This window comes from Triturus cristatus, chromosome 8 (genome assembly GCF_964204655.1).
Source record: "Triturus cristatus chromosome 8, aTriCri1.1, whole genome shotgun sequence".
NCBI lineage: Eukaryota > Metazoa > Chordata > Amphibia > Caudata > Salamandridae > Triturus > Triturus cristatus.
Window position 1 is genome coordinate 1,095,897,382 of NC_140591.1, and position 20,943 is coordinate 1,095,918,324.

General features: G+C 43.5%; 1 protein-coding gene across 1 annotated transcript in view; it reads left to right on the forward strand.

Moving 5' to 3' along the window:
- Positions 1–20,943, forward strand: part of CCDC138 (coiled-coil domain containing 138) — a 252,752-nt gene that overhangs the window by 121,913 nt on the left and 109,896 nt on the right. Inside the window, exons 6-7 of the mRNA XM_085622639.1 lie at positions 8,221–8,379; positions 16,567–16,686. Coding sequence (XP_085478765.1) covers positions 8,221–8,379; positions 16,567–16,686 — 279 coding nt within the window. The remainder of the gene's footprint in view (positions 1–8,220; positions 8,380–16,566; positions 16,687–20,943) is intronic.

Sequence of the window (20,943 nt, forward strand, 5' to 3'; positions counted from 1 at the left end):
CCACCTACTCACCTGGGTTTCCGTCCTCAACTGCGGTCCTCGATGCTCCATTACTGCACTTGTGAGCCTGAGATACTCATCAGAATTGTTGCCTGAGGCTTTCTCCCACGGAGTTCCAGAGCCAGCATGGCCGATGTCCGGTGGAGCCGCTCTGTTCAGCTACAGGGGAGTCTGGCCCATGTATCTCGCCGCGGCCAACACCTACCCAGGGCATCGGGCATAGCTCCCCTCCTAACTCCGCTGCTCGTCTTCGTCTTCCCCCGCCATTTCCTCTTCATTTTCTGGTTTACAACGTTCGACGGACCCCTTTGCTTCATAGCCGATGCCTCTTTGATCTCTCCGGAAGGCTGATGAAGAGCCGGGTGGAGGCTCCCCCTCCTGTCTCTGGGTCCGATTGCCGCTGCCCTTTCCTACAGCCAGCCCACCTGCTTTGCCTCTTCGCAGGACATCTGGACCGTTTTGGGGGCATGGCGGAGGTGAGAAGTACCAGCGCCGCTCTCCGTGGCTGTTCTGAGCCCTTCGTTCCTCAACCGTATCGGAGAGGCGCCCCCTCCGGTTTTTCTAACTTTGCTGCTGCTTCGCCTCCTTGCTAGACATTGGGGCCGATTTGGAGACATAGCAGAGGTTTGAAGTCTGCACCGCTCGCTGTGACTATCTGAGACCATCTTTCTGTGACCGTGCCGGAGAGAAGCCCCCTCCGGCTTTCCTTGGACTTTGTTGCCTCCCGTTCTGCGGACAGCTGCCTTGGCGCCCGTGGTGTTTTTTCCCTGACCCATGGTCACCGGATTGGACACCATTGCCCCCGCTGCCCGAGCCTTTGCTCATGGACGGTGTGGCTGTGACTTTGGACCCGACTGCCTTCCTCCCTCCTGACTCTCTGGCTCGTTTCCCCCTCTGGTAGCCCTCTGCTAAATTTGCTCTTGGTGTTTTGGGGAATTTTTTTCCCTTTGACTTTCGGACTTGGGTCCTTGTGCTCCCCGCCATTTTGTGACTTGCTTCTTTTACTCCCTTATACCTGATCCGCCATCTTAGCGATCTCTGACCTCTTCCTCTGTCCCAGCCGGGCGACCTTTCTATCGTCTCCCCTGTGCCTCTGACCTACTCCTCGCTGTCGAACTCGTTACTATCTCTGTTTCCCTCTCTCGCTTTGTTTCACTCTCACTTTCCTGTCCTTATCTGCCTTCGTTTACCTTTCTTTCTGTCCCCCCCTCTTCCTTCCCCTGCCCTTTAGTTTGTTCTTGTCTCCTATTCTCTGCCACTTTTACTGCTATCCCACTGCTTTTCGTTGCCTCACCTAGCGTCTTCGTTTGCCATCCTCGAGTATTCTCATGTCCTTACCCCCTGTTTTTAATGTGTAACTTTGTGTAATTTATTGTACCTATGTTGATACTCTTGTAAAGCGCTCTGATATCTCCGGGTCTAGCCAGCGTTATATAAAACTCATAAAATAAAATAATAAATAAATAAATAGGATGCCTGCAAATTCTTCCTTATCAATGTCCCAAAAAAACTCAAGTTATGAGACTTTGGAAGATATGAGGAACACAACTCTGGCTAAATTTTGTAACACCATCACAACATATCTATCTGTTCTTTCAATATAAGATTGATCAGGAGGGTGCACATCCCTGAATGTAAACATAGATCCTGAATATTTGTGGGGTACTGGCAATCACTTTACCTGGCGTACCCCAGAGGAGCGTGGAACCCTCTACAAAAACATTTCTGGACCTAATATTTAGATTGACCTCCTTTTTTGCCGCTTGCTCCCATTTCAAGTTTAATCATTGAGTGCACAAAAGATGTGACGTCATATCTAAGGAAAAGCCACTGTGAGCCAAATGCCTAATAAAACTGATTGCTTCGTTGACCTAAGAAGGTAGCGTGTTTTCTTAGATTTAGTTTGTCCCTTTCTCTTAACTTTATTTAACGTAATTTAAACGAATGGTCCAGACCACCTTGTCAGAGGAGAGTAGTTCATTGGCCTGATGTGTAAAGCCCTTCACAGTTGTCAACGTGTGATTCGCAAAATCACAAGGTTTGCAACTACAACGGGTTTTAGTATGGACAAAGCCCTTTAATGAGTAAGATTTTATTCCAGGTCTTTAAAGTGCTTTTGCAGTACTGACCAAATCATAAATAGGAGGGATCGTGAAATGAGTGCCCTCCCCCCTCCTATTTCCAAGTCTGAGAGCAATGTATAAGTAGGTTATGACTGCAACTTTGGTCATAAACCATTGATGAGTTACCAGCTCTTTTATTGGGATGTTAACTGATTCATAAAGTGGAATGTGTCCCTTTGTAAATCATCACTGCAGCCTCGGGGTCACCAATGTTTTCGTAAACGGGAAACTTATTTTTATTTAAAATGTTTTTATTATATCTGGACGATAAGATCACAGCATAAAACTCCCCATTGAATATGTGTTACAATAGCAGTTAATGTGTTAGGTTGTTTCTTGATTGCCTGAGGGGGAAAAAAGACATTCTCCCCACTAATGTATCCCCAGCAATCTCAACCTTCTCTATGGGATGAGCACTGGATGAACTCCCCACTGTTAAACTCCTCCTCTGCCGCAACTCCAGGCAAGCTTCCCACCTCCAATGGTTATAACAGAGTTGGAATCCTTTATATCCGGTCCAGGAGAGCCTTGAGCATCAATTTACTATTCCATGGGGCAGAAAAAAGTAGTAGTGCTCCCAGTTTGTGTGTGTGGGGGGCGGTGTGGTGGTGAGGTTTAGTCTGTACATTAGGCTAGCTACGTCAAGTGTTCAGCCAGCGGATTCCATATTTTATCAAAAGTCATTCTCAAGTGCTGTATGTCATGAGTGAGTTTTTCAGGAACAAATATTTGCCACAACCAATAAATCCACTGCAACACCGTTGGAGCTTCCCTTATTTTCTAGTGTGCAGTAATGAGTCTTTTGGCCATCCTAGTAATTGGGAAAAAAGTAAAAATAAAAGTGATGGTCGGAATGCATGAATAATCTCAGTTACTGGTAATTGCTCGTGGGCGTATACCAGTCAATCATTTTATTTGTCCCTTCATGCCACTCCCCATTAGCGTCAGTCATATGCAGATTGGTCTTGGTGCTGCGTCACTGGGGACAGTCCAACCCAAACTGCCAAACCACATCCTCTCTAAACCGGAACACAAGCAATCCAAGGCCTGTTTCACATTAGTTTGGTCTCTTCAGTTGGGTGCAACTTCACTCCAGTGGCACAGTTATATCATGCCAGAATCGCTAACCACTGCCCTACCAAGAATCCCATCTCTATGGCTAAGCATTTCTTTCCATTATGAGTGTATCAGATCATGCTTCCACCAAATTTACATCATAGAGCCTACCATCTCTCTACATGGAAGATAGGCCTAAGGCACTTGGGAAGGTCTGTTTCAGTCTTTAAGGGTAAGATACCATCAGATGACTAACTTTTTACAATCTTCTGTGTTTTAAGCTTTGGATGCCTTTGAGTATGTAACGCCAAATATGATCCCACGTCTTACCAGAAACCGTCCTCGTTTACTCATTCTTGCATTGCAAGTGGCAACTCCGTCGATTTTTTTCCCAATCTCCATTCAAAGTGGAGCGTAGCGTCAATATCTGATCCATCGTCGAATATACTAATCAGAGGGAATGAATGGTCTAATGGCTGCTTCCTTGTTAGAGGGCCCCAGCACCTAATGCCTAATTTGAACATATTGAATTCTTATAATGTTACATAACCTTACACTCCCTTTTGCATTCAAAGAAAGATTTGATCAGGCTTTTATCAAACATGTCTCGTAATTTGAAACGCTCATCAATACTCCATCTCTCAAACAGTTTCTCTCAGTCGCCACTGTAAATTGTGGGTTAAAATGGATTGGGGAGTATGGAGCAAAAAATGTAGTAAGTCCTCCCCTACCTACAACCTTATCGCACACCTCAAGGGGAGTTTTGCTCATTTCCGAAATATGCACGTTTTGGGCCAGAGACTCTTTCTTTAACCACCGGGTATCCCTGACGAGTGGGCCTGTGCCTCACGTGCAAACCATTCAACTATGATACATAATTGTGATGCAAAGTAGCATTTCAGGCTATCCGCACAAGCTTGTTCCTTCTTTTCATATGTGGCCATCGTCACTTTCTTGTTAACTGTAGCACAGTTGCCTTCCCAAGCAAAGTCAAGCACCAACACTTGCATGTCTTTACAGTCTGTAACTGTAATGGGAATTGTGAGGGTCTGAAAGAGGTAGAGCAGACAGGGCCGACTATTCATTTTTACAACATGATTGCATCTAATCCAAGAAATGCAGACAAAGAGCCCTATTTTCTGGGATCCTGAAGGGTATTGCGACGCCTCCCCAGCGAGGAGCTACCCTGATGATAAAGCACTGTTGCCACTTAGCCAGGTCTGCATTGATCTGAGCTCTCAAGACAGGCAAGCTAGCGTTCTTTCATCTCCCCATAAACTTCATAAGATTGATTCCCCAAATATTTAATTGAGGATTTGACCCATATTAACGGGCAAACCAAATTCCCCTTCCCTTGGAGGTGAAATATTCAAAATCTCTGATTTGTCCTTATTTATGTTAAAGCCTGAAATGCTTTCAGATTTATCTGGGTGTTCTATGACTTTGGGCTCTGAGACAGATATTAGAACATTGTCTGCAAAATGGCTTACTTTATGTTCCGTATCCCCTAACGGGATACTCCTTATTCCAGTATTCAAACATGTGTAGGCTGCTGGGGCTCCATTACCAAATCAAAGAGATTCAAGGAGAGAGGGCATCTCTTCCTTCTTCAATCTCTATATGCGCATCGTTTCTGAGCATATGTCGTTCACTCTGAGCAGTGATTCAGGGGCAAGTTAATTAGACAAGATACATCCTTTCATCTTTAGACCTATCCCCTGTTTAAGGAAGGCCAACACCAGGAATTCCCAGCATACCCTCTTCAACACTTTTTCTGTATCTTACGCCACAAAAAGAACTGGGATTTCTTTCTGCTGGGATTTTACCCGTAGACAAGTTCAGTGTTGTCTGGGCCCTGTTAAGAAATTACTGTAAACTCTGTGTAAAATATTGGATTATTATTTGTGATTGGGTGGCAACCCACCTCTAAGAATAATCACAACTGGTGTCGGGGTGAACCCTCAAAGTCACTATATTAACTGAGCTCAACATCGCTGGTAGCTATGATACAAAGCAGACAGGCTTAATTTAGGGCAATGTGTAAAGTATTTATGCAGTATCAAAACAGTAATAAAGTCAAAATACAAAACAATAAAAATCACAAACCGAATTAGTTAAAAGGTATAGTAAATTTTATAAACAAAATGGCACAAAAATGACAATCCAATAAGGAGGATAAATGCAAATTATAGTCAATGTTCACAGTAGATCAGGGCATAGGCGGAATTTGAGCATGATTGCGTTAGAGCATTGGTCGGATACACCAACTAGGATTCGCCCTGGTTAAAGATTTTACCTTACGACTTAGTCCTTTAAGTCCAAAATCCACCACAGAAATACACTTCTAAAGTCCCCTAGGACCTCAGGGGAGTCACTTAGAGATTCACTAGATGTCAGGTAGAGTCCAACAGTAGGGCCCACCAAGGTCCAGTTTTCAATGGTTTGCTGCGTACTTTCAGGAAAAGGCCTCTTGTAGCTTCTTGTATCCCTGCAGCTTGAACAGGAGGTGAGCCATATGACAATTGGAAGCCATTTCTTTGTTATGGGTGCAAGAGGGAGCAGGTCCAGTCCTTCAGGCCTTTTCTTGGGTCCCAGTCAGCAGGTCTCTTCATCTTCCGATCTTTCGTAGTTCAAGGAAGTGTTCTACAGTGGGTGCCTAGAGGTGCCACATTTATAACTAGCACTACTTACTGGGTGTATTGGCTCCTGGCCATAACCAATGGGATAAAGGTTCCAGAGGCCAATCCTACCCACTTTGTGCATTTTCAGGATGACAAAAGTCTTCTGCCGCACTAAACGAAGGCTCTGATGTCTGGGTGTGTGCATGAGGTGTGACCTATGGTAATCTTAGTATCTTTGTATAAACCGCAATGAAGGGGAAGGAGGGAAAATGGTCCAGTACACAACCTCCCCGCACTGATAAATTACACATCATATTGGTGTGCCGTTGCACTGTATGACCAAGGAATACATTTAAACTTCGGTCCACTGACATCCACAGATCTCGAGAGATCCATATTTCAAGGATGCAGTAGCCCTCACCCACCTAGGTGGCATGCTTCATCATCAGGCTTCCTCCTCGCTGGGTGGGCCGTTGCAATACCCGGCGGGCTCCCAGAAACTGAGGATCTTTGTCGGAGATCTTTTTTTCTCTCCCCCTGGCCCGGTATTAGCCAGGGCTGAGATCGCTGCCCTGATTTGGGTTGTTTGTTCGAGTAGGAGGTAGACTGGGTGAGTAAGTGGTTAAAATTGACTATAGGTACTCCCTTTGCAAAGTTTATTTCTGGCGAGGAACTGGGTCAAGATTAAATAAAAGACTAAGCGAAATGAGCATAGTAATAAGCCCTTGGTTATGTTCAGTAAGGTCAACATGCTTCATGCCCAAAAGTGCCAGATAAGTCTAGACATTTCGTCAGGACCATAGGTGGTCCCTAATATTCTCAGTAAGTAGTGGTGCCTGGCCCAGGTGGGCTTACAGCCCACTTTTACAAGTTTTTTGCTGTCACATTGTAGCCCATCTAACCGCTCTTTAGCTCAATTAGATCAGAGACAAGCGTAACCCTCTTGATGGCTAAGGCCTAGATCAGTGATACTCAAAGTACGGCCCGGGGGCCGCTTGCGGCCCTCTTGACCTTTAAATGCGGCCCCCTTGGTGAATAGCAGCACCAGCTGCTGTTTATTTGCTACCCCTAATATTTAGAAAAAGATGTTAAAAAAATGGGCAACCGTTTATAAACCTGCAAATAAATGCTTGCTCGTTTATTTAACATGTTTTTGAACCTCCTTACACAATCCGTGACCCACCCAGACCCCATCCCGCCACCCTGCTGGCATCAGTGCGGACCTCAGGTACACTACAAACCGTCGTTTGTGGCCCCAGGGCAAATGTTTGTGAGTACCTATGGCCTAGATCTTTTTGCTCCTTAAACAAGTGAACGTAGCTTGCTTTTGTTCCTCACATAGGCTAGATTTCTAAAGAAAACCAGTATCGCTAAATCTTTGACTTTGGGACCCATTGGCTTTGGCTGTAGTTTTTAGCGATGCTGTGCAGCATGTCTTTATGAAGAATTAAAAAAAAAAAGCATATGACCCGGCGGCCCATGTAATATTGTAGACATGATCACTACACTTGAGTACACTGTCAAAATGACGAAGGCACATTTTTTTCGATTTAACAATTCGATTTGAATCAATAACTAAAAAGGAAAAACATGAAAGTGTGTGTTTTTAAAAGTGGATTGATGCAAGCAACACTGGGGGCGAAAGCAGCAGAAGGACGTGGGGAAGTAGAAGCAACACAGGGGCATGGGTAGGGAGGGTGCAGTTGTGGAGGAGGAAGGCATACAGGCGAGTGATAGAACCACATAGAGCACTGGGGTGAGAAAAGCATATGAATGACCGAGAATGCAATATGGAGCTGGGGTTAGAAGCAGACATGCAAGAAAGCAATGCTGGGGAGACGCACACAAGGACAAATCTATCACAGAAGGAATTGGCGATGAGCACACAGCTGAGAGAGCATGAAGGGAGGGGGAAAGAGAAGCACACTAAGATGAATTCTGGAAAACATATGCACTCTTGTGGGGTGCTTAAGAGAAAAGAAAAAGTAGTTACCTAAAAGTGAGCACTGAAAGGACAAAGTAAATTGAAAAATACTCAAGGGGGTGTACATGTACATCATAGTCAAGGCACACCACTGCATAAGAAGCGGGCAAATGAGTGTCAGTAAAGCCAACCTATGGTCAGCAATAGGCGAGCTGCAAGCACCTTCGTTTTCTTGGTAAGCTCACAATATGTCTTTCCAAACGAGACAGCTTGTGTTGTCTGGTGGGCACGACTTAAACACCTACTAAATACTTTGGACACAATGCTAGACATAACAAATTATTACATGCATAAAGCTACTTTGTAAGTAGGTAATACTCTCATGTTTGCAGAGTGTTAATTGAAAGTACAGAGAAACTCGCTTCTGTGAATATGTGTAAGTTTTATATATATATTTTTTTTTTCTGCTATTTCTAATTATTTGTTTTTGAAACAGCAAGAAAACAAAGCTCTACATGAATTTTCATTGCGACTTAAAAAGAGAGAGCAATGTTTAGCTGAAAAAGAAGCATTGCTCTTCAGACATCAGACAGCCGTAACCAAGATAAGAGGAGTGGAAGAAGAAGTTCATGCAAAAATTACAATAATAAAGGAGGTACTTATTCTCTTTGAACCATCACTCATTTGAAATATTTTTTTCTTGTGGAATGTATTTATTTGCATTTTCTTCGGTACATTACAAAACCACATCAGATATTCAAAACATCTCATTTCTGTTTTCAGTACAAGCATAGCAGAGTCCGGCAATAGTAGCACATAAGGTATCAATGACATCAAGTAGTTACTCATTTGAAATATTTTGATTTATTTTGTATTTTATGCATCCTTTTTGAGAGGGAGCCTTGTATAACTGAAGATACATTTTTTGTTCCTGCATGTTTTATGTTGCAAAGGTTTTGCAACATTCATGCCTATTACTTTTGATTTCAGAGCAAGCTGATTCCAATGGTAGGAGAATGGCGAGGGAAAAAGGGTGCTGAAATAAAGACTATGCTGTGATCAAGGGGACTGGGAGCTGTTTCATAAGCTTAGAAAGTGTGGTGTAAATGTGGGTTTCAGGTGGAGGACCATCCAGAATACGTGGTTCTTTAATTTTGTAGTATTTGTGTACCTTATGGGGTATCACTTTTATTCCTTATGTACCAAAGATATGGCATAACCATCAATGGACCCCAGTGGGGTGAATTTCCCACCTCCAAATGTTCGTTTACTCCTACTGTGCGTGTATGGAATAGTACAGAGTGCATTTTGGAGCAGCTTCACATTCGTTAATCGAAGCAGCAAGCCACCAGCACCACCACCATCGCAGCTGCCGACACTACCACCCCTTCCTCTTCTTCCTGTTTCTCTTCTTCCTGTTCCTCTTCTTCCTGTTCCTCATCTTACTGTTTCTCCTTTTCTTCTTCTTCCTCTTTTTCTTCTTCTTCCTCTTTTTCTTCTTCTTCCTCTTTTGCTTCTTCTTCCTCCTTTTCTTTTTCTTCCTCCTTTTCCTCTTCTTCCTCCTTTCCGTCTTCTTCTTCCTTTTTGTCTTCTTCATCCAAAGGATCCTAAAATATATTGTGCAGCAGTTCTGTTTTTTAGCAATGATATTTTATTAGCTTTTGTATTGAAAACAGTAATAATGTGGCGTAATCATACTAAGGAGTATTGCACAGTTTAGGCCAGTGAAGAAACATTGAAACAAACATGGACCTGACACAAACTATACAGAGATCAATAAGGGGAACATCTTGCACCTCTCTGGAATTTGTGAAGAGGGACTGAACTGTGGGGATTGCATTTGTCAAACAAAGAAAAAATTACAATAACACAACTCCTCTTCTTATTGAGTCACGTAGGTGCCAATGAGATACTGGGGAATATTGTTTAGAAATATAATAATGTTGGTAATAATATATAGGATCACTCTCAAATGAGCAGGGTAGACTTCAGTTACTTGAGGCTTACAGTCACTAAATTAATTCCCTTCTGATGACGTGTAGATTCCTCCTTTTAGAAGCTGTGACGCAGCTGTGGCACACATCAGGGAAAAATAGCAGCCTTTGGTCCCTGTGGATCACTTCCCTGTTTCATGGGCCACTACAAAACTTTGTGATAGTATGATATGTCGGGAAAAATGATTAGCGCCATAGCAAGAACTGTCTCGCTGTCATTTCTTCAACCTGATGTAGTCTGATCAGTGGCCTCAAAGTAATTACCTTAAGACCTCTAGCTGTTCTTATTTGATTCCTCATTAGTTTCAATAGAATCCCTCAAATCCAGTTCATCAACCTGGGCCCAAGAGTACAGTGGCGAAACATTTGTCACTTTATTTGTTGTTTTCTATTTTGTTGCTTAGTACTTGCATGTCTTCCTTACACTGTTTTTAGGTCTCGGTTAGACAGTGCATGTGTTTTATCTGTGGGCCACCCATCTCCTACCATTGGTAAACTTCAGCATCGCTCTAATTTTCTTTGTTGCCATTCGTCATGGCATGCGGGCGTCATGCCCTCTTCTTGTGTTTGGCCCTCCCATAGTGCATGGACCAAGTACATGTCTCCTTATACTGCTACCGGTTTGCGGAGCTAACTTTTTTTTTGTTTTGTTTTTGTTTTCAAGCACTCCATAGGAGTACTTGTGTTTTCAGGCCGTTTCCCTTGTACACATACACAGATACCACTAAAATACATGCGTCTGTACATAAACAAATACATTTCTTAAAAAGTTGTTAAAATACAAACAGCACTTGTTTCTTTTTTTTGCACGATCTGATGGTATTGGAGCGCTTGTTCTGACCTCCATCTTGCCATAGTGGTAACACCAACCAATGTTTTTGGAGTGCTTTAAGTGCTCACCAGTTACATTACACAATGACACGTTCATTGCCGTAGGCAGGGGGATGCGTAAGTGATTTGCCCAGAATCACAAATTGTTCAGCTGACCCCAAGATTTTAACCTGGTTTCCCAGTTCCCCTGTATGCAGCTCTGGCTGTTACACCACATCCTCGCTTCACTTCAGAGCTCAACTGTTCCTCACTATCACTTCCACATTTTCTCAGCAAGACTCCATCAACACCAAACAAGCACTGGCAAAGCCAATAGATCTCAGCAATGCTATTGGCCTTGTCAGTATATGTGTCTTTTATCCACGTTATCTGCTTTTCAGCATGGCTGAAAGTCATTGAAAAAAGTGCTATAATGTGGCCAGCGCAAGCCACGTCATAGCGCTTTTTTTTGTGTTAGGAGGGACAGGACAATAAACTCAACATGGCTGGCGAAGAGACTACGCACTGGTTCCACATCCTGTGATTCTGGGCTTTCAGTAACTTTCAGACACGCTGAACAGCAGATGTGCTGCTAGACAATATGACTAAAAGACATTCCTATTGGCAAAGCCAATAGCTTGGGCATTGTCAGACCTATTGGCTTTTCCAATACTTTTTTTTTTTTGCATGGTACTATAGTATATGTTTGTGTTCAGGACCTTGTGCAGGTTCCAGGGCTCCCTTGCATGCTGCTAGTCCCAGGCATCAAGGAGTCCTGGGGCTGTAATTCACACTTAATTTGAGCTTACTGACTTTATTTCATTGCCTGCTGTCCCAGCACCCAGTATGCATTTTCTCTCCAGGTGATTCACTTTCAGTTTTTGAGCTCTTAGGCTTCACCAGTGGGTAGGCATCTTTCCTAATGCCGAGTTAGAAAAAATTAAGGGGACCTATTTTAGGCTTTTTCTCACCTGTTCTCTGACTGGATGACTTTTCTGATCAATCCGTCTCATTATGTTGGGGATACTTTGAGTCACAGGGCATGTCTGTTCAATTCCCTCTATTTTAAGGGATCCCTGTGTTGTGTCCCTGTGGCCTAATACCTGGTTTCATTAATAGTCAACGCCTGGGTTATTACAATGTGCTTTCAGGATCTCTTGTCACAGGTTCTAGTACCAAATATATGGTGACACTATTGAAGGCTGCGTAAGTCACTCATCAAAGGTTATCTGCCCTGAAGGTAAAGATACTCAAATGGAAGTCACTTGCACCACATGGTATTGTGGTTTCCCTGTTTAAGGAATAGCTTATAAAGTTTTTTTTAACATGCTGGCACGTAACTCATCTGAGGATGGACACCACCAAGGCAACCGCAGGCTGTCAGCTGCGAGTCCCACAAAATGGGTTCCATTCCCCTTTGACATAATTGTCTGAGTCAAGGTCTTCAGTGCATGAGGCCTTCTTCCCAGGTAGTTTAGGATTTTGGCACCTGGTCTACATCCCTTTCAGTGGATAGGGCAAAGATTTTACTTGTGCAATCCCACTTTTAGTTATGTTGTGTTAAAGATATAGTGCTCATTCACCAGTAGCGTCTCTTGGTGCCAGACAGATAAGGCTGAAACAGCAAAACAGGGACAAAGACTTACTCATTAAAAATAATCTTTTTGAGTTTTTTACTGAAAGGGTGATTCTGAGAGCTCTTAGAAATATCAAGCAGAAGTGAGTTCCACTGGAATGGCACCAAGATTGAAAAAGTGCAGATATATCATCTTGTTTTTAGAGCGTGCTTGACTTTAAGATAAAGAGTCTGAAAAATGCAGAGTTCTGTAAGGAAACCAGTAGACTGAACAAGAGAGAGATAGACTATGAAGAGCATTTTGAAATGTATTCTAACCTGAATAGGAAGAGCCCTAGGACTGGGAGCAGCCTCTCTAAAGCAGTTAACCAAAATGATGAGTCTAACAGGAGACGCTGTAAATGATTGAGGTGTGATGTATGGTTAGCAAGACAAACAGCATTACAGTGATCAGAAAACAATGACCAAGGACATGCAATACGCTGAATCTCCGGCATTAGATCAGGGTAAATCCTGTAAAGCTTTTGCATCCGAAGGGTCCTGGAGGAGACAATGGCTGCAATCTAGGGAGAGGTCTGATGATCCGAGTCCAGCTTGATAGCTCGCCTTTTAACAGTAGAGGAAGGCTGAGGGCCGTTCCCTGGCTCAATGCCACAGAGTGTTTCCTGAGATTTGCAATTCCACTGGCAGACAGCACCTCAGTCTTTTCAGCAGTAGAGCCACTGCTTTCCCATCGACTCTGTGATGTTGAGCATACATTGCTTAATTTTGGAGTAATTTAGTTTCTTGACAATATAGTTTAGAAAACTGTTTGGTGTCATCAACAAAGCTATAAGAAAAACTGTAAACCATAAGGATGAATTAGAGAGGCCAAGGGTCTAACATTGATGTTATAGCTGTATGGTGAGAGCGTGCAACCATGAGGAACTGTACAAGGAATCGGTGAGACAGAACAAGTGAAAGGGCCATGTCCAACATGGGCCAGTGATCGATGGTATCCGATGCCACGAGACAGTCTAAGAGAATCGTGGCATTGACTCCGCCGATGTCAGCTGTGAAATGAAGGTTGTCTAAAACATCAACAAGGATTGCCTCCATGCGCAGAAACCAGCCTGCGTGTCACAGTGTCTAACGCAAAAAGTCTTGTATGGTTTTAAATTGCATGTCGTTTTTTTTACCCTTACTGAAGGAACCAGAAATGCAGGGTGGTTCTGTAGTCTATTATTGAAGGCACATTGTGCTAAATAGATGTTGGAAATGGGTTTAACGTTTGCATAGTTGCCTGGACTGAGCTTAGTTGTTCTTCAGTAGGGCATTACCATCACAAGTTTCAAACCCCCAAGTTAGCATATAACATATAAATTAATATTTGTATTGGTTTGGCATGACATTGTATCTATCAATAATCATTTCTGTCATCCAACACAGTCTCAGATTCATCCAATCTCCCAAGGCTTCCCATCTGTACACTGAGGCACTGCTAGTCACTAAGCAATTAACTTTTGTTGATGACATTTTCAAAATCGGTGGACCAACTGCCATCACATTAATTTACGAGTCACTTACCAGCAACGTCTTCCTCCTAAGTTATCTGACAGTAGCTTACAAATGAGTATTTCCTGATTCCATAACAATGATCAAAATTAACTTTCAGAACATTGTTTTACTCTGTTACATTATTATGATATTGTAGCCTATTCTTCATCCGGGTGCATTTTGAGGTGTAACTGAAGAAACCATCATTTGATAGTGTGTTTGGTGATGCTTGCTTGTGTATGGTGAATCTAGAACTTTTCAGTAGCCACCTTTGCTGTGATTGTGCAAGCTAGTTTGAAAGCAAAATGGGTTTGATCTTGGAAGATCTGTGCAGTGTTTTGGGTGTATGGGGGCAGTTGCTAATGATCAGGCTGATGAATCTCACCTTGTGCCTGGGGAAGAAGATTTTGGTAGACTGAAGTTCTGTCTTCTGTCGAGGTAGAAGGACTGAGTATAAAGCAAATCCTGAAGGAATGCACCATTTAGACAAATTCAGCCATATGGGCAGTGGGGAGATTAAAACATGTAAGCTTGTCTTTAGTTTTAGCTCAGGGCCCTTCATTAAACAACACAACATTTGTGTTTATCAAAAACAAAAGCATAGTTACAGTACTTCAGAAACACCCATGGAGTTCCTTGTTTCACCCCCAGCTTTTGCCAGTTTTTTGGGAGTGACTGGAAACCTATAGGCAATTTTAGTGGTCCTTGACCTCAGTATCGATATATGAAGTATTCGACTGGAGGTTAAGTCAGTAGTTAGTGTGGTTCAGTTGGGATTTCACAACTTCTGTGAGATGTATCTGGTCTGGTTCCTGGCAGAGACAAAGCTGTCTTCAACTCAAGAATGTGCAGCCTCACTCTTAAGGGAGCTCCCTCTTTATCAGTGTACCATGTGTTTTGGGAAGATTCCTGCAGACGTTACGTGTCTGATCAACTGGTCAGAAATGAACTTTTTAATTAGGGATGTTAGTGCCACACCATGATGAGATTTGTGGTTCAGGCACATGGTCTGGTCCTTTCCATACTGGTACAGGCAACAGACATTTCCATGCAAGAGTGATGTGGTTGAGGAAGCTGAAGTCAAGGATTAGTTGAACTGCAAAGTTTTGCCAATCTGACACTTTTATGCAGAGTCCTAAAAGCTCCAATTACAGTTGATATTATGGCTGTGGGAAAAAGATTTGATCTTTGGAATCTTTGGCACCATCACTGCTTGTCAAGTAATTTGCAAATTGTGGTTGCATGTGTGGGAGGTAATTTGGGGTGAAAAACAGGGGCTACTGACACCCATAGCCTGATTAGAGATCTTTGAAATGAGGTGATTGATGCAAAGAGGAACAGGTAAGGCGCAGGGCTCCTCTGAACTTCATATGGTCTTGTTCATGATGAAGGAAAGGGCAACCTGAATTCCAAAGTGTAGAACCTCTGGTGTGCTAGGATTTTCTGCTATATTGGTTACCTAGGTTTTTGAAAGGGGAGCAGATTCTAGGATGTAACCTTAAGCGTTTAATCTGCTGCAAGGGTAGGGCATTTTGTGTCGATAGTCTAGTTGCAGGTCATAGAGAGGATTTGGTGCTAATACAGAGCTTTGGAAATTTACTCCTTCTTTCTTTGGTAACCGGTGCATATATTTCCATGTAATTGCTCTGTGTTTGGTATGCTTCAAGGCTGCTGTAAGAAAGTGCCCCTTTTTGACCTGGTTGCCCCCACTTTTTGCCTGGAACATGATGTGATTTCGACTGAAAGTGCACTGGGTTCCTGCTAACCAGGTTCACAGTGCCAGAGCTCTTTCCCAAAACTGTTCAATTGTTTCCCCAATTGGCAAACCCTTTAGCACCCTCTGTAAGTCCCTAGTAAATGGTTCACCTGGTACCTAGGGATGGAGGTACTAAAAAGGGTCCCTAAGGGCTGAAGCACGAATTGTGCCACCTTAAGGGACCCCTCACCAAGCACATGCAACGCTGCTATTGCAGGCGGCGTTTCGTAGTGCAAACAAAAGTGAAAATACAACATGTCACACACGTGTCATGTCCCCTCCCACTGCATAAGATATTTGTAAGTCACCCCCACAGCAGGCCTGGCAGCCCTAAGTCAGGGTGCTTAATATTATATGTAAGGGCATATCTGTATGAACAGATATGCCCTTGTGCTGGTCAACCCTATTGCTGTCAGTGCAAGTGACCAGGGAAGCCATCTTAGACCATGTACTGGACACTGGTGAAAACGAGTTGCCCAGCTATATGATGGCTTCACTGAAAATAGGGATGTTTGGTATCAAACATCTCATCTTGATAAACCCACATTGATGCCAGTGTTCGATTTATCAATACATGCTCTCAGAGGACACCTTTGAAGTGCCCCCTGAAAACCTACCAGCCTCTGGCATGCTTGCTGACTGGACTCTGCCTGCTGGGCGCCCTAGACACTGTTCTGACCTCCTAGAGTGACAGTCTTTACTCTCAGGAGACCCAGAACAAAAGCCTGTCCGGGAAGAGGGTGTAACACCCCTTCCACAGGATGACCTGCTGATTTGCCTTCTTGGGCTTGCAAGCTTCAAAGGAGCCGCCACATGTGGAATACGAATCTGGCCACATTTAGTATCACTGGCTGCCGGCTTTTCAGCAAAGCTTCAGGCACTGGCACACTTTCTTTCACAAATCAAGCACTGGGGTCTACAAATGTTTTACTTGTTATGGTCATCTGGGGCATTCGTGGAATCCAGAGGCGATTGTTCACAACACAATCTGCGAAGAACACTAAAGTTGGCGAACTATTGTTACATATACATTTCTTTTGATTACATTGAACATTTCTGAGCAGCATACCAATCACTCATCTGTATCATTACTCATATTATCCACCTTAGTGTTTTGCATCCTTAGTACAATCCTTTACTACAATTTGTATTTCATCTCCTTGTTCACAGCAACATGAAGCAGAAGTTAAACAGCTGTCAGAAACTCTCAAAGAAAAAGTAAAAGAGAACAAAAGGTTGAAGTCCTCATTCGACACTTTGAAAGATATGAATGACAGCATGAAAAAGCAGGTATGATTTTAAGTTTATTCACCTTCAGAAGTTGATTAGCTGGAATAAAAGAAAGGGAGAAGGGTTAATGAAATTAGGCCACTGCCTCATTTAATAGCTTTTGCTCTTGTGAAATGTTATCAGGATCTTGGAATTGACTCATGACAATAATAGTTTAGATGTGCATCAACTTGGGGCAGAACAGAATTTGTATTGTGCATTAGCATGCGAGAGACGGTAGTGTGTACCCTCGACAATGGCAGTAATCTGCGCTTTGATTTATGCACCCAATGATCATTCATTTTTCTTTTTGTGGTATATCAGATTGGACAGGTTTCTAAAGTGCCCTTGGTCTTTCAAGAAATATAAGTAGTAATAATACCCTTCTTGTGTATGACAAATCAAGTCAATTTTAGTTTAATAAACACTCAGAATTTACTTTCATCTAACAAATAGAAGATTGTCATCAGGAGATTATTTTCTTTCGTGTCCTGAATGCACTAGATGAATTGGTCATCTTGTCAAGATAGAAAATCTGTGTCTCCATATGTAGGTCTTTTCTTTCCATTCATAAAAATTCTTTATAGGGCCAAGACCATCAAGTTGTAATATCATTCAAGTCCTTCCGTTGCACAATATGACAGTCCGCAGAGATCAAAGGTCATGTTGTGGCTCAATTATTTTTTTCTTTATTTACGTTTGTTGACATATAAAATATAATATGTAAATACAGCAATTGGCAGCTTAAGATACCTCAGTTTGTGTTAATTCATCTACAACGCATGCTTCTACAACACATGCTTCTCCACAGCTAATTCTCCTAATTATGAGATACTTTTAGCATTTTACCTTCTGTCATCCCTCTCTTCTGCCAAGAAACTATTTAGAAGGTAATCTCTACTTTACACCCTCAATATATCCATTTCTGCCCCAAATTGTAGCTTTTTAAAAATACCTAGACCAAGGGAAGACTTCCTCCTCGCTGTTTTCAGTTTTTTGCATTAGATGTTTCTGTTGTCTTACTACTTTTTCATTGTACAGGCGTCAAGGAGTGGTCAGATTGCAGGATTTAATTATTCTCTTTTCGCATAGTGCATCTGTCTTAGATTCCCTTGATTTTATGACTGTGTGGAGAAGGTGGAAACCTTCAACACACTTTGCAAAGCAGTATTGAAAGAATTGTACTTAACAAAGAACACTCTTTACCCCGTTCGGTTCTTTTCATCTCCAGACAGTTAAGGTGGATAAGCTCATCTCCACCCTCCGAACCTTCTTTTAGGCTTCTTACTGCACACTCTTTATGAAATATATATTTCTATTTATAAGACACATTATAAGGCACAAATCATCTTTGCAGAGATGGAACTCACTTCAAAGCATCAACTAACAAGACCAGATATTTTTGAGGGACGTCTTAAGGTGTGTAACTCCTTTCATCCGCTGCTCCTAAAGGAGACATTTTAAGACCCATAGCTGTTGTCAGAGGCTTTCAGGAATCCTCACTGTTTAGAAAAATACTTTCACTAAGACCAATTTGGCAGAGGAGGAAATGCTCAAAAGAGTTGCAATTCTAGTGGGCCAAACAAGGTTTACTTTAACAAACCACCTAAACTTTGCTTCTGCTGTCTTCAATTATTCCAACACATTTTGATAACGTCTAGGAAATCTCTCAAGGTTTTTCTCAAACACTAGTTAATGAAGAATTGTCTGCTGAAAAGTCTGAAAAAGCTTCTGGGTTTTCCTCCTTGGAAATAAGAATATTTAAGGTAAAGACCCTGCATTCTTTCAAAAAGCAAAAACATAAGATCTCATAGTTTTAACGGATATATTTTAGTGAACCCAACATATTGAAGAGGTGCTGTTAATTAGACAGTGAAGATGAAAGATCTTGTTGAAAACATCGAAAAATGCACCCGAAGAATGATAGGAGACTGAATCGAACTTTCCTTTTCAGTATTTTTGAGCAAACGTTGGAACCATCGGAACAGTAGAAAAGGAGCCATTGCTCTTCAAGAGAAATTTGTGGGGTGTGGGGGTGGAGTAGAAGCAGTGCGTAGATGCATATCAATGCTTGTAAATGCAACCTAGCCTGCTGTAGGAAAGTGCCCCTTTTTGAAATGGTCCCCCCCACTTTTTGCCTGGTATCTGATGAGATTTCAACTGGAAGTGCACTAGGTTCCTGCTAACCAGGACCCCAGTGCAAGATCTCTTTCCTAAAACTGTGCGATTGTACCTCAATTTGCAATACCTAGATAGTGGCGGCCAGTACCGAACGGGGGGGGGGGCAGTGTAGGTGAAGGGGAGAGGAGGCAAAAAAAATTAAGAAAAAATTAAATTCACTTACCTCAGCACCCCGTCTCTCCCACGTCGCTTCTCCTCCGTCCTCTTCCTGGCTTCTGTGCGAACAGGAAGCTGGAAGCACCCAGGCTTCCTTAAGCCAATCACAACGGTGCAATGCAGTGTTAGTCTGGTGCCGCGGTTCAGCGCTCAGATGAGCACAGGGAGCTTGTGCATGTTCACCACAAGGCTGTGCATTGCGGCCTGGTGGGGAACATGGAAAGTGCACATGACTGTTTCGCCGGGTGACGGTCATTGGCCTTTTAGAGTGCAGCAACCACTCTTCCTCCCCAATGACAGAGGAGCCCAGCCCTAACCTGACTGATACTAAAAATAAGAACATCCGTTATTATCATTTTATTTTTCCTTTCACACTGCTCCGAGAGCAATGGGGCGATGCTCCTCCGCCTTAGCAGTAGAGCCGTCACTGTACCTTGGCACTCCCTATGAGTCCCTAGTAAGTGGTACCCCTGGTACCTAGAACAAGGCAGCTAAGAGGGTCCTTAAGGACTGCAGCCCGAATTGTGCCATTCTAACGGACCCTCACCAAACACATACAGACTGCCACTGCAGGCTGTGTGTCTTTGTGCAAACAAAAGTGAAAACCCAACACGGCACATATCCCTATGTGCCATGTCCACACACACTGTGTGCAGTTTAGGTAAGTCACCCCTACAGCAGGGCTTACTGCCCTATGGCAGGGTGCACTGTACTACGTGTGTGGAAATATCTGCATGAGCCGATATGTCTTTGTGCTGGTCAGCTCTATTGCTGCCAGTTCAAGTGAACAGGGGACCCATTTTAAGTACATGTCCTGGACCCTGGTGTAAATGAGTTCCCCAGCTAGATTATGACTTAGCCGAAAATAGGGATGTTTGGTATCCAACATCTCTTATTACTAAACCCACACTGGTGTTGGATTTATTGATACATGCACACAGAGGGCACCTTAGAGGTGCTTCCTGAAAACCTACCAGCTACTGGTTTGCTGACTGGCTGATTTTCGCCAGCCTGCCACCAGAGACAAGTTTCTGACCCCCAAGGGTGGGAGCCTTTGCTCTAAGAAGGCCAGAAGCAAAGCCTGCTTGGGGAAAGGGTGCTTGCCCCCTTCTACAGGATGACCTGCAGATTAGCATTCCAAGGCAGGGGAGCTTCAAAGAGCTCCCCGCCTTTGATATGCAAACCCGTTCCACCCCCCTCCCCTTTCCCCCCCGTCAAGAGCCCTTTGGCACCTGGACAGGCGGGAAAATTAGCTAGCCAGATAGGCTTGCCCACCCTCGGGCCAGCACAACACCTAAGGTGGGCTACCTGAAGTGGAGGCCACTTTTCAGAGTCCGCCATTTTGGTGATTGCAAACTTAGGAACTCTGGGACAGGATTATACCCACTTCCCACAGGAAGTGGTCCTAGAGGGAGTTGTACTGACCCCAGGGGTAGGTGGCTCTGTGGCTACTACCCCACTCTCCCCTAATGCAGCTAATTTCAGTATTTAGGGTTGGCCCTGGCACCAGAAAATCAGAGCCTGATGACCTACGAAGAAGAAGGACACTGAAGAGTCGTGAAAGCAGAAGACTGAAAAAGACCAACTGGTTTGGGAACAGTCCTGCTGGCCTGTCTGCTGTTCTCCATCGAACCTGCAACCACCAAAACCTGACGCCACCCAGCACCACTGCACGCAAGCCCCCCAGCAGGTGTTGAAGTGGGTCAATAGTGCCAGCATAGTCCCCAAGCCCTCAAGAGACACAGTCCACTTTGGTTTCACCCCTCGTGAACTCCCTGACATCTCCTGCAGTCCAAACCTGCAGCTTCTTTCCCTGCAGACCGATCCCCTTTGACTAACATTGGGCACCTAACGCTGTAGTGCACCCCTGCACCTGGCTGCCCTAGTGTCACTGGAGTTGACCTGCTGGTGCTGCCTTGTACCTTCACCTTAAGTCCCAGA